This window comes from Mauremys mutica, chromosome 9 (genome assembly GCF_020497125.1).
Source record: "Mauremys mutica isolate MM-2020 ecotype Southern chromosome 9, ASM2049712v1, whole genome shotgun sequence".
NCBI classification, from domain to species: Eukaryota; Metazoa; Chordata; order Testudines; family Geoemydidae; genus Mauremys; species Mauremys mutica.
In genome coordinates this window covers 41,012,706-41,025,557 of record NC_059080.1, presented here as the reverse complement: position 1 = coordinate 41,025,557, position 12,852 = coordinate 41,012,706, and the positions used below count along the sequence as shown (strand labels likewise).

Sequence of the window (12,852 nt, the reverse complement as noted above, 5' to 3'; positions counted from 1 at the left end):
GCTCTTCTCCACTAGTTCACAAGCCAGTTGTGTTGCTGCCTGGGGATAGGAGAGGGGCTACCCGACTCTTCTTCCCCACGTGCTCTGTTGCACTGAGTACAGATGGGGGCTGTCATCAGAGATGGGCTCAAGCCGTGAGTTCTGAATGGGGATCTGGACCCGGAGCCAAGTTCACAGGAGCTCAGATCCGATGCTTTGGGCAGGGCCCATCCCTCGTTGCCACCTTGCTGACAACTTGAACTGGTCGGAAAATGGCATTTCTTCCCCTCAAAAACATTCAAACAAAAGAAACAATTTTCATTGTTTGAAATTTTCTACCAACTTTTTTGATTTTTTGTCAAAATGAATGTTTGATTTCAAACAGAGTTCCCCTTTGATTCTATCTGATTCCAGCTGAAATGAAAACAATCTGTTTTTCTCGTTTAAATTTTGACCATGGTCTCCCTTTTCTCCCCCCTTTTTTTGTTTAACTGGAAAAAGGCAAACGGGGGGAATAAAATAAGAACATCAAAAACGTTTTGGTTCAATTCAAATCAAATCAAAATGACTTTTTTTGTTTGAATTTTAAAAAATCAGAAAATGTAGATGGATCTCAACATCTTTTGTGACAACTTCCATATTGATCCAAAAGCTGTTTTTCAAGGACAAAACTTTCCGATGGAAAAAACTGGCCGCAGCTAGAGAGATCATAATGCAGGAAAATTAGCTTCTGTCCCGTGTCAGGAAGAAGCCATGGGGAAGACTAGCTTTGCATGCTCTGAGATGCCGTGTTAGCTATCGTCTTGGTCTATTATTGCCCTGGTGATTCATTCACTGGGAGTAACCTTTTTAATAAACTCCCATCAAGTAGCTCTGAAAACCCCCTTCCCCTGAAGCAAGGATCTCCTAAACTTCCATTTATTCAGCTACCACCCATGAGACAACTTTGAACTCTCTCTCTTCCTCATTGAGAGCTAATAAACAGAAGTGTTTCTCCACACAGATGGCTGCCTCATGGGACATCCTGTCCTGCGAGATCCCAGAGCCTGATACTGAGGCTGGAGGATTTTATCACTAGGCTGAGAATTCATGCTCATGGCCCTTCTCTCCACATACACAGTATCACATGGTTAACTAGGAATTTGTAGATCTAGGTACTGCTCTGGCCCTCATAAGGTGATAGTGTCTGAGCAACTAACACGCATGAATGGATTTTATCTTCAAAACATCCTTTTGATGAAGGGAAGCATGATCCATCCCTGTTTTATAGATGGGGAAACTGAGGCTCATGGAGCTGAAGTCACACTAGAACTGAACCCCCAGCTTCTATATGCTAGTGTGCTGCCCTATCCGCTAGCCTCACCCTTTCTGCCTCTCACATACCTCTGGAGCATTGGGGAAGAGACCTTAGGTATAAAAATCCATGGCAGTGAGTCAGAGCCCGGGTCTACAGACTCAAGCTCGCGCTTTGGCACTACAATTAGCAGTGTAAATGTTCCCATTTGGGCTGGAGGTTGGGCTCTGAAACCTGGGGGATGGGTCTCAGAGCCTGAAGTCCAGTCTGAGTGGGAACACCTACAAACCTGGATGCTGAGATGGGTTTTTTTTTTTTGTTTTTTTTACAGTGTAGACGTATCCACTGGGTTTGATTGCCCAGGTGTCTGACCCAGCATGGGAAATCCGATGTTTCCGTTAAAGTGGAGACATATAGGCATAAAGTGGAGGAATATAGGCTAAATGGTCCAAGATTCATACTGTTCTGCAGCATCCCAGATGGCTGGCAGAACGGAGATTTGATTGGCTAGAGTCCCACAGTGACAGAAACAGCCAGGAACGAGATGTTGTGAAAGGGGATGTGGCAGCCATTCTGCGCTGCTCAGCCACTGCTGATACCAGATGCTGCTGAGGAGAGAGGGTGAGGAGAGTCAATTTAAAACAAGCCAGAGACGCTAGCTCTGTTTGCCTTGGTGGTTCATTGGTAGCTCTCTTGATTAGTAACCTTGAGTCCAGCTGGCTAATCATCTTAACGCTTGGGTTATGACCACTTAATGAACAGCAATGTGGGGAGGGAGGGAAGCAAACTCCTCACTTGATTGAGATCAAAGAACAAACTAATCAAGGGCTGATGCCTGTGTTTGCCAGCCTGGCTTTAAAAGAGGCTCCCAATTGTGCAATGCAGGAACCCCTGGAATAACAGACAGGCTGGTCAGGAGCTGCCACCACTAGACAGCAGGCAGAGCTACTCCACTCACGTGCCAGCCCAGAAAATTCCTCCCCTCCTTCAGCCAACCTGAGCCTCCTCCTGCAAAGGGCTCCATTTGGCTCTGAAAAGCCCCTGGGATGCCTCCCGGACCCAGGATCAGCTTGGTCTTTATAGCTCTGTGCAACTGCTTCTATTGCCCCTTGGGACCCTGCCCTGACCATGGCTGAGTGCCTATGAAAACCAAAGGCCACAGGGGTGGGGGGTACAGTCATAGCCTGTCTTCTGCTCAGTGAAACTGATGAACTCTTGGCTGGGAAATCTGAAGTTAGCCCAGCTGGCTCTGGTTTGGCTTGTGGCATCAGGGTGGCACCATCCCTGTCCTCACGAGCTACCGGGCACCGAGCAGGCAAGCAGAGGGCTAACAAGGTGCCATGTATGCACAATCATTTGGCTCCTGGGGGCTTGCAACCCCAACTCCCAGCAGAACTGCATTCTCACAAGCTGACTGACTCTGACTTCCAGGATGGGGGTAGGCTGGAGATGGACTCTCTGAGGGCACTCCCTCAAAATGGACACGGGAGGTAACTAGGGCACTGTAACATAGCCTGCTGAAGTCAACAGGCATCTTTCCACTGACTTCAACAGGCACTGGATCAGGCCTACAGTCAGCAAACCATAATGCAAACCCCAGAGTCTTGGGAAACATGGGGTGTTGGAAGTGTCGTGTTAAAACTGGGATTGATCACTTTAAATTCTCTGGGGTTTTCTTGGTCCTGCTTGTGGGCAGGTGGCTCTGTAAGGAAGTATGTGATCAGAGTCAGCCAGTCCACAGCAAGGACAGATGAGTTATGCCTCTCTGCCTTAGGGGAGCAGCCTGCTTTGTCTCTTGCTGATTTTGGGGGGGGGGGGAAGTAGGGAGATTGTGTTACCATTCTGAATTCCAAGAAATAAAGCAGTGTTAGGTTCCAATCTTCCAGCAAGAGTACTTCTGTTTTTATCGAATTTCCTTGTGTGTATGCCATGAATATCACAGGAAGCCCATGCTTCATCCTTACTCAAGAAAGTGCCAAAAGGTGTTCTGTATACAGGTACCAAGCTCCAGCCCACAGAGGGTAGGAGGGCATACCCTCTGTGGCCTGGCTGAGACATTACTGAGGTTTAGTGCCAGGGAGAGGATAGATGAGAGGGGAATGCTGTGTGTGGGAAAGAGGTTTCCCTGAATTCCTCCACTACAGCAAATCAGTCGCTGCCAATATCCTGCCTCCTTCCCAGGCCTGCATTGGAAGATCATGCCAGAAGGAATCAGCCCCAGAGAGCCCATATCAAAAGGAGAAGTGGCACTTATGCTGGTGCAGATTTGGAGCAGCTCCTGAAACCAAGGGCATGTCTACACTTGGAGCTGGGGTGTGATACCCAGCTCTGATTGAGTGCAGCTGTGGTGGTGCAAGCAGCATGAGGAGTTAACCGCCCAGAGTATGTGCCTTGTCTTTTGGACAGGACTGTACTCTGGGCAGCTAGCCCCTGATGCTGCTTGCACCGCTGCAGCTACGTTGCTATTTTTAGAATGGTAGATCCATAAGAGCTGGCGTAGGTATGTCTCCTCGAGCTGGAATCACCCCCTAGCTCGCAGTGTCAGCAAACCCTAAGAGACATCAGTGGGAGAAGTGAAACTGAAAATCAGAGCATTAATTTGGGTGCCCAACTATGGATCAAGGAGCCTAAAGTAAGACCTCATTTTGTAAAGTCTTGGTCTCTGGCCTCACACTGACTGAGATAAGAACCTGCCCCAGAATCATGATGGGCCTTGTGCTTCGCATCCTTGTTCGGTTCTTAAACGCAAGAGCTTGCCCCAGGGGCCCCACAAACCTGGCCTTTTCTCTTCTCAATTCAGGAAACCCTTCAGAATGAGCGCTGCTTTATGTAATGTCCCCACTGACATCCCTGAGCAGTGAGGGGAGAAGGCTAATTCCCCGTCTGCACATCCCCGAGCCTGGATTTCCTGCGCTTACACCTAGGGTGGGGCTTCCTTCTCCTGAACTTGGAGCTGGCGAAACTGACTGGAGGCAGCACAGTCACAGTCCTGCCTCATCTCAACATGTCTCAGATTTAACCCAAGGGGCTTCCCCACGCTACACCCACCTGTCTCTAGTTCCCCGGAAGCTACTGGAATCACTGGGTAAAGTGCTACGTCTGATACTATGCAGGATCAGATGTAACAGAACAGATCAGCGATGGAGCTAACCCAGAATGAAGCCTAAACCAACCCCCGCTCCAGGGACTGAAGGGGACACGCACAAAACCAAGATCCAAACTTCTTAGCCCATTACTATCAAGACCCCTAAACTGGAGCCCTGACTCATGAACCCACCTCCCCACCAGATCCATTTACCATGGGATCTGAACTGCATGACCCAAGCCCGTCCCTGTAAAAGTCAAAAAAGTTCTTCAAGGAAGTGAAAAGCAGAAATCGCTGTGTGTGTAGCAGTGCAGAGCTATGACTTCATGGGTGAAATTCTGTTCTCATTGCAGTCAATGCCAAAACTCCCATTGGACAGCAGTGGGGCCAGGAGTCACAACAAGCAACCATACAACTTTCCCTAGAGCTCTGCAGGGAGATAAAGGGCAGTTCACTCATTCTCCCCAGCACAGCAATCCTGTCTGCTTTGACTGGAGAGTGGGGGAGTGGGGAGAATGACTAGAATGTGACTCCCCCATATTTGAAGTGTGTGCACGCGTGTGCATGCTCATTGTGTGGGAGGGGAGTAGGTAGGGTGGCGTGGTGTGTGATGCATTCTCTGTGTCTGGGAGAGGTGTGTGTATGCATGTGCATTGTGGGTGGGAGGGTGTGTGCACGCATGCATGTGTGTTGTGGGGGGGTATGCGTGTGCACATCCTCAGGAGGCAGAGCACTAAGGAAAGCGTGTGTTGTAGCTAACAACCAGCCAGGGTGTTGGCTCTGAAGTACTCTCCAGCTGTCTGTGGGAGTCCCGGGGTCACCAGGGGTGCCCCTTGCCTCAGATTAACTCCCCAGAAGTTTGCTGAAGGATATCACAGAGTCTGGGCTGACTCAGCACTTGGAGCAGCCAGTGGTTCTGTTTGCAGTTGGGAGAGCAGGGGCAGCCCAAGATCTAGCGGGACCCAGCCTGCTGCAGAGGTGTGGCGGAGGGATGGGAATAGCACCTCCCTGTGGTTCTGCTCCTGGAGCAGGAGATGGGGCCAGCCCGGCATCCCCCTGCCATCTCAGTGCTAGACCGTATCTTCCTGCCCATTTGTGCAGTGTCCTGATGCCTGCCCAGGGCATCCCCAGGCCAAAGAAAGAGACAGGGCCACCCCACGACATCCCCTCTTATCCTATTGCTGAGGGATGACATTGCTTCCCCACCCATCCCATTGCCAGAGTGGGAGATCAGACCAGCTTGCTGTGTCCCCCTCTGGTCCCACTGCTGGAGGGGGACACAGAGCAGCCCCCCACCCCGATCCTGCTGCTGGAGGGTGACAGCAGGCCAGCCTGAGAACTGCTGAGTCCATTTGTTACCTAACCCAATCCTTTGAGGGAATTGTATCAGTAACCCTTGGAGGGGGGTCGAGGGAAGAATCAACCAGATCGCTGTCACCCCGGCCTCTGCCCTCTCTGCTCCTAGCTATGCTTTAAATTTAAATAATGGAGATATACCCATCTCCTAGAACTGGAAGGAACCTTGAAAAGTTATTGAGTCCAGCCCCCTGCCTTCACTACCAGGACTAAATACTGATTTTACCCCAGATCCCTAAGGGGCCCCCTCAAGGATTGAACTCACAACTCTGGTTTAGCAGGCCAATGCTCAAACCACTGAGCTATCCCTTCCCCCTGGGGTCTAAATGGCTCCATAGATTCACCCTTTGCTTTCTGGCCTCTAGCCCATTGCTATGGCACATGTTCTACTGCTGGTGGCAGTAGTGGTGGTATGGAAAGCTGGAGCTTCCACAACCAACCTTCCCTCCTATGCCCACTGAATTGTCTCACACTTCCCCAGCCCCACCCTCGCCAGGGGCTCTAAAGACAGAGGAAGGTGGGCCTGGATTGCTGGCTGGTTGTCAGAGTAGAGACCCGATGGATGGGCTGCATGCCACTCCCACCTGGACAGCAGAGGAATCACTGGCATAGTGCAAGGGCCAGCAGCAGAACATGCAAAGCCACCCAGGGAAAAGGCTGCAGGGAAAGATCCCTCTCACTAGACTTTAAAAACAAAGTTCCTAGAGCACCAGGTCACAGCAAAGAGGCCATGAGTGGTATCCACTCCTCCTAGCAACTTCATGTCATACTCTTTTCTAATGCCAGCAGCCCTGAGTTAGCAGATCCTCAGACAGAATTCTGGCATGACTCGGAGGTGAGAATCAGAACTTCTTGGGGGATCGCTTGACCCAGAATTATTTTATTTGGTGGTTCTCCCTTCTCTGCCCACACAAAGTCAGGTCCAGGGCAATGGCGCACCACGCCCTGTCCTAAAAGAACCACGATCACCCTCCTCCCTTCCCGCCACTCCCTTCCCAGGGCCCAGCACACAGACCCATTCTAGTTCCCAGCACCTGCAACAAGATGGCGCTGGGAAGGCGCGCACCCAGGGTTAATCATTAGCCAGCTTAGCACTCTGACTTAGCAAGACACCACAGAGCAATGCCACCTCCTCGCCTTCTGCACCACTTCTGGGAGCAACCAGGAAGGCTGCTCTAGGGAACGGCGGCAAATCACTAACAGGAGACACGGCTCCAAGAAGTGGCTCATCCAAGCCTCAAAACCATGAGCCAAAGTCATTCAGATCCCAGAGTTCCTTTCATCGTCCCATGAAGACTCATTCTTTAGGGAGAACTTGACCCTTGGTAGAACCCCACTGACATCAGGGAAGTTACACCAGGGGAGATTTGCCCCACTGGGTTTCACTTCTTTTCAAGAAATCCTTGAAGGAGCATTTCCAAAACTCTCGCTCATTTACACTTGGATTGGAAGAGGGGAAGAAAGGGTGATGCGAACCTGCCTTAAAGGCAGGCGAAGGAACTGCTGGCTGCTGGGAATCCTGCATTTCATCTCGAAAGAGCAAGGCGGTAATACAACGACCGTTGTAAAATGGTTCCCTAGCTTGCGGCAGGACACTGCCCATGTTTCACAACCGGCCCCGCAATTAGAGCGAGAGGGGTTGCAGCACCCAGAGCTTTTCAGCAATCTTCTCTGTCTGGGATCTTTGCTTGTGACTCTGGGGAGGGGGGCTGGAGGCTGATTTCCAGGCAGCTTATCCACTGCTTTATCTCTGGCCTTGCTGTTCACAGAGGGAAGCAGCAGCGCTGGGGAATTTCAAGGAGAATTCCATTCTTGTCTCCACTAGTGTGATTTGAAAAATAGGAGCCTGAACTACAGGAAAGTATCCATTCCTGGAGCCTTTCCTTAGTGATCTTCTCTGTTTTACAAAAGGGACTCTCCTACTGCTCCTCCGAGATGAAAATCAAACTTCAACAAACTCCTATAGAACTTAAATGTTTCCACACTGGCTTCTTCCTATCACGGAACAAATGACTGGAACTACGTCCCAGAGGATTGTTCACAACCCATTTGTTTCACACCTGGCAGAAAACACTTTCTAAAATTCCCCCAAACAAAACAAAATCCAACTGCAATTTTTTTCCCTTTAAAAATCAGATCCACACCTTTATCATCTAGTGACCGACGGATTCTTTCTGTCGAAAGTACATGCTTTGAAATCTTTCCAGTCTAGCATGCACAGAAGGGGAATTTTCATAACTATACCCTGATGGGCCAGATCCTCATCTGGTGTATAGCAGGGCAGTTCTGTGGACTTCAATGGAGCTACACCAATTTGCATCAGATAAGAATCCGGCCTTTTGTTTCCCCATGCTAGGCTGTTTTGCAAGCTGCAATTTCTGGGGAAGGGCTGTGTTCATTGGAAGTATTCTGATCTGGCTTTTTCTGAACATTTATAGCACCAATTTAAAAAAAAAACACACAAAAATGTCAAATAATGAAAACCAACCTCTGAAAATCGACAGCCAGTACCTCATTATTCCACATCAATAAGGATACTGAGGTGTGAGGAGAGCTGTTAAGGCTTTCGCTTACCTGCGCCAGCTCATGTTGGTTTTCCAAGATCCTTATAGCAGGTTTGATGTCTTCAAAGACCGAGGTGTCTTCAGCAGACTCCCCGGACATTGTGACTGGTTTTAATTGCGTAAACACCGTACTTTCTTCAAGATTTGGGGTGCTCAGAACCAGCCCACTGCTGCTCATCCCTCCTGCAGTCAGTCCCCTTTCCCCTCCCTTCTTAGCGTGTTACAAACCAAAAACTAAAAAGAAAAAAAAAAGGTTTTGGACAAAGCTGGAAGGGATTCAAGAACTCGGAAGCAAGCCCGTTGCTAATCCTTAGGAATCCAGGTGCACTGTAGCCTTAAGAAGTCTGATCTGTTACAGAAAAGTCTTACCTGTCCTGAAGTAGGAGGCACACTAACCTGGCAAACTTCAGTGACAGACCAGCTGAGCCAATCAGGACCGGAGCTAACGCTGCTCTGGCCAATAAGCCAGCTGACATCTCTTTAAGGCAACACAAGATACAATGAGTACAGAGCCCTGCTTTCTGTGACTCTTTTCACCAGCCATGTTACCTGCAGCAGGTCTACCTAGAAAGAGAGAGAGAGAAAAGGGGAGAGAAAATTACAGACAGATTTGCATGAGAATCTAAGGCCAGGGCTAGGCGAGAAACTTTTGCCAGTATAATCATGTTGGTTAGGGCTGTGATTCATCACAACATTTTTATACCAGCAAAAAGCCCTAGCATACATGCAGCTATACCAGCAAAAACCTCTTTTTATTGGTACGGCTTATTTCACAAAATTGCTATAAGCTATACCAGCAAAAAAAAACCTCTTTTGCCAGTATAAGCTGCTTCTCCACCAGGGGATTTGCCAGTATAGCGATAGCAGGACAGCAAACCCTTTCTAGTATAGACAAACCCTAAGTGACACAGTTGTAGCTATGTTCTTTTGTCCCCTGTCAGGGCCTGGATGCTCACACTGGTTTGACACCCCTCACATACACACTGCTGGGTCCAGCATCACAGCTCTGCTCTTTTGGCCAAGACAGGACTCATTTTGGAGCCTATAAGTGCTACTCCTTGAGCAACCAGAGGTAGAGGAGCCATGTATGGTGCTCCCTTCTTGGGCACTGAATGCTCCACCAGGTTGGAGATCTTGAGACTGTAGCCCAGGCACTTTCAATTGGCTTCCTGCAGAGCAACGCTCTAGAGTCTAGACCTCCAGGCCATCCTGCCCTAGAGAGGTTCAGAGTATAGCAGATCTTGGAAAGTAATCTACTAACTAAGAGTGTGGTCAACAATTTTTGACTAAACATTTTGTCATCAAGAAATGGGGGTTCATTGAAAAAGAATCGGGTGGGTGAAAATAAATATTTTGTTTTCCAAAAAAATTCTCACTGAAAATTTTCATTAAAGCAAGAATTTAAAAAATGGATTCTGTGTAATGTGAAGGCCTTAAATCAAGATCTGTGGACTTCAGAAACTCAGCCAGAGGTTAGGAGTCTATTACAGGAGTGGGTGGGTGAGGTTCTGTGGCCTCCAATGTGCAGGAGGTCAGATTAGATGAACATGATGGTCCGTTCTGGCCTTACATTCTATGAAAGCCTACAAAAATGGATTTTTTTTTTAAATAATGGGAAAATTCTCACGTCCAGATTTTTTACTATTCCCTAGTATTTTCTATTGGGAAAAAACAGAGGAAAAAGATTTTTTAAAAAGAGTGAAAAAAAAAAACCCCACTCTTATTTTTTCCTCACCAGAAAAAGTTGGAAAAAAATTTTAAAAGTGAAAGTAAGGGTGGAGGACTCTTTCTTGCACTTTTAAACTTTTTCCAGTGGAGAAGTGTGGGGAAAGCTCTCACTTTTCCACTGGAAAAAATGGAGCAAAAGAATGAGAAAGACAGAGAAAAGAAAATCCAAAGCCAAAATGAAACATTTCCAAACAAAACCATTTAAAACGAGTTTCTCTATGTTGCTTCAACACATTTCATTTCACAAATCAAAAAACAGGATAAAGAAAGTGAAAAATTGCAAATTAAAACTGTTCATTTTTTTCTAAACTTTTCATAGAGAAAACCCACAGTTTCAACCAGTTCGGTTCCTAACATCCCTGATCTACTCACAGGATCACCACTGCAGATATAAGCCAACCAGGTCTGGTAGAGTAAGAACAAAACTATCACCCACGACTGTTTCCTTGGGCTCTGCCATTGGTCTGTTTGCAAACAACTGTCTCTTGTCTTATACTTCAACTGTAAGCTAACTGGGGCAGTCTTTTTGTTGTTTGTCCCTGGGGCTCTGATCCATGACTGAGTATCCTTGGAACTGCCATAATAACAGTCATTCAGGATGAAGCCAAGTATTTCATTTGATTAACATTTCCTATTTTGCTGTGTCTAGGTGCAGAAGCAGGAATGGCCAAACTAACCCCATGGGCAAAGGCTGTTGTCCTCTGTTTCTGGCTCATGTGGAAGCAAGAAGCATCCGAATTCCCACAGGAAAAGAGGAAATCTTGTTCTCAGAAGGTTTCTAGTTTTGCGGACCCACAAAGTTGTATCATCACAAGCATTTCTGGGGGCTTCTCTGAACCGCCTCCCCAAATCTTTGTGGTTTAGTCGTCCCTAGCCATCAAAATGTTTGGGAACGATCACAATTTTCACACTTCTGTGCCCTGACCAACAAGCTGGGAAACTAGAAATTTATAAGGCCTTGCATCACTCTGTTGTGTTCTGACGTTGCATCATGTAACACGTCCCAGTGATATTGCAAGGTGTGTCCCCCAGCATCATAGATGAAGGAAAAATAGCCATGGTTGGACATTGTGACACAGTGGGTCTGTCTACACTGGAGCTGGAGGGATCATTTCCCTGGACATACCTGCGCTAGCTCTGATGAAGCTAGTGGACTAAAAATAGCAGTGTAGCTCCTACAGCGTGAGTGGTGGGATGGGCTAACCACTCCAAGTGTAATCCCATCTTAAAACTCTAGATCCTGCCATCCATGCAGCTGTAGATACACTTCTATTTCTAATCCACTAACTCAGTCAGAGTTAGCCCGGGTATATCTACCCAAGATGGAAATTACAGTGTAAACATACCCAGAGGCACAGTGTTACGGTGTGATTATATTGTTCCACATTGCAATTACGAATTGGTGGCAGCTTTACCTGTATCCCCTGGGTCAGACTCCCCAGTCCACTCAGGGTGCTTTGGACTGTGTAAATCAGCATCATTCATTGGAAATCAATGGAGCTACACTGATTGACAGCAGCAGAGGATCTGGCCAAGTTATTTCAGTAGGGGACTCAAGTCCCTAAAGCTCTGTTTTCAGCGGTCAGACTTAGGAAGGGAAGGTAGAAGACAATCCTTGCTACCTTGCATCTGACATGGATGAAAGACTGATCCCAGACTGGAATTGCTTCCGTGCTGCTGGCAAAAGCTTCAGTGGGAGCTGAAAGCATGCAGCACCTCACAAGATCAGTCCTTTAATACAAACACTGATAGTAAATGTTTCCAAAAAATGCAAGCAATCAGCCAGTCTTTATTAGCGCCTCAGGCTTTCGCCAGCAGAACACATAACAAATATGTAAAACAAATAGCTTATATCAGATGCAAGACTTTGGACTTCAGTATACTTAGCAATGTACTCATATGCTCTTAAAGAACTGCTCTGAATCCAGTTTGTTGAATAAGTCAAAGTTCTAATATTAAAGAGACAGCGTTGGGCAGAATCAAAACATTTTAAAATGCAGCAAGTTGCATAAAACCTATTATTAGAAATGTTTTCAGGACTTTTTTTATATCAATGAAAACATTTATTTTTAATCCAAACCTCCCACTGCAGGATTTGCAATTATTGTTATCAATAATAATAGTTATTATTTGCATTGCTAGAGCACCTAGGAAACTCGGTATGGACCTAGTCTGACAACTCCAGAACTGCACTGTGCACAAGAAGTAAAGCTGGTGGCAAAATAATGAACATTTACCACAACAGATTTTTGATCCTTTTTGTGAAAAACTTTCATCCAAAATGTGAATTTTTGAAAAAAGTTGACAGGCTCTAATAAGAATTTAAGGCAATGAAACTGACTAGGAGGAGAAAGTGAAAGTGCCCAGTCTGAGAAAGTGATCAGTCTCTTTCCTCTGTCCAGGAGAAGTGAAATGCACACAAATAAATAAACCACATAAACAGCTTACAGCAAATTCAAGTTTTAAAATTTCTTCCATTTCTAATCATACAAAGTGTTACTATAACACAGTTGAGGACACAGTTCTGATTTGAAGGTCTCATTCCTTCGGTTTAGAGACTAAATGACATTCTGCTATACAGTGAAATCGATCCTTTATTGCTTCCCCCCCGCCCCCGCATTCACATTTGGGCCCCTCTAGGAATTCAACAAGACCTGTAGACATTTCCCTGCAGTGATCATTCAGTCAAATTCTAGGACTACATTGATTTCTGGCAATGATTTCCCAGCAGGAGGATCTTTTGATTTCAGCATTAAAACAAAGCAATCTGCAAAGCTTTTATCTGCATCAAGTCCACTTGTAAGGAAATGGCCTTGAGCCTATAAATGATCTGTGTCACTTGGTTT

At 46.8% G+C, this 12,852-nt stretch overlaps 1 protein-coding gene across 7 annotated transcripts in view; it reads right to left on the bottom strand.

The window, feature by feature from the left end:
* LOC123377127 (Krueppel-like factor 5) overlaps positions 1 to 12,852 on the bottom strand; it is a 75,021-nt gene that overhangs the window by 35,611 nt on the left and 26,558 nt on the right. For 4 of the 7 annotated variants that reach the window (XM_045029595.1, XM_045029593.1, XM_045029591.1 and 1 more), the window contains 2 exons: positions 8,675 to 8,842; positions 8,289 to 8,512 (listed from right to left, as the gene is read on the bottom strand). In XM_045029595.1, the coding sequence (XP_044885530.1) occupies positions 8,289 to 8,456 (168 nt within the window). In that variant the 5' untranslated portion in view covers positions 8,457 to 8,512; positions 8,675 to 8,842. Of the gene's footprint in view, positions 1 to 8,288; positions 8,513 to 8,647; positions 8,843 to 10,683; positions 10,886 to 12,852 lie in introns of those variants that run through there. The other 3 variants (XM_045029594.1, XM_045029596.1, XM_045029598.1) reach the window with 3 other exon arrangements.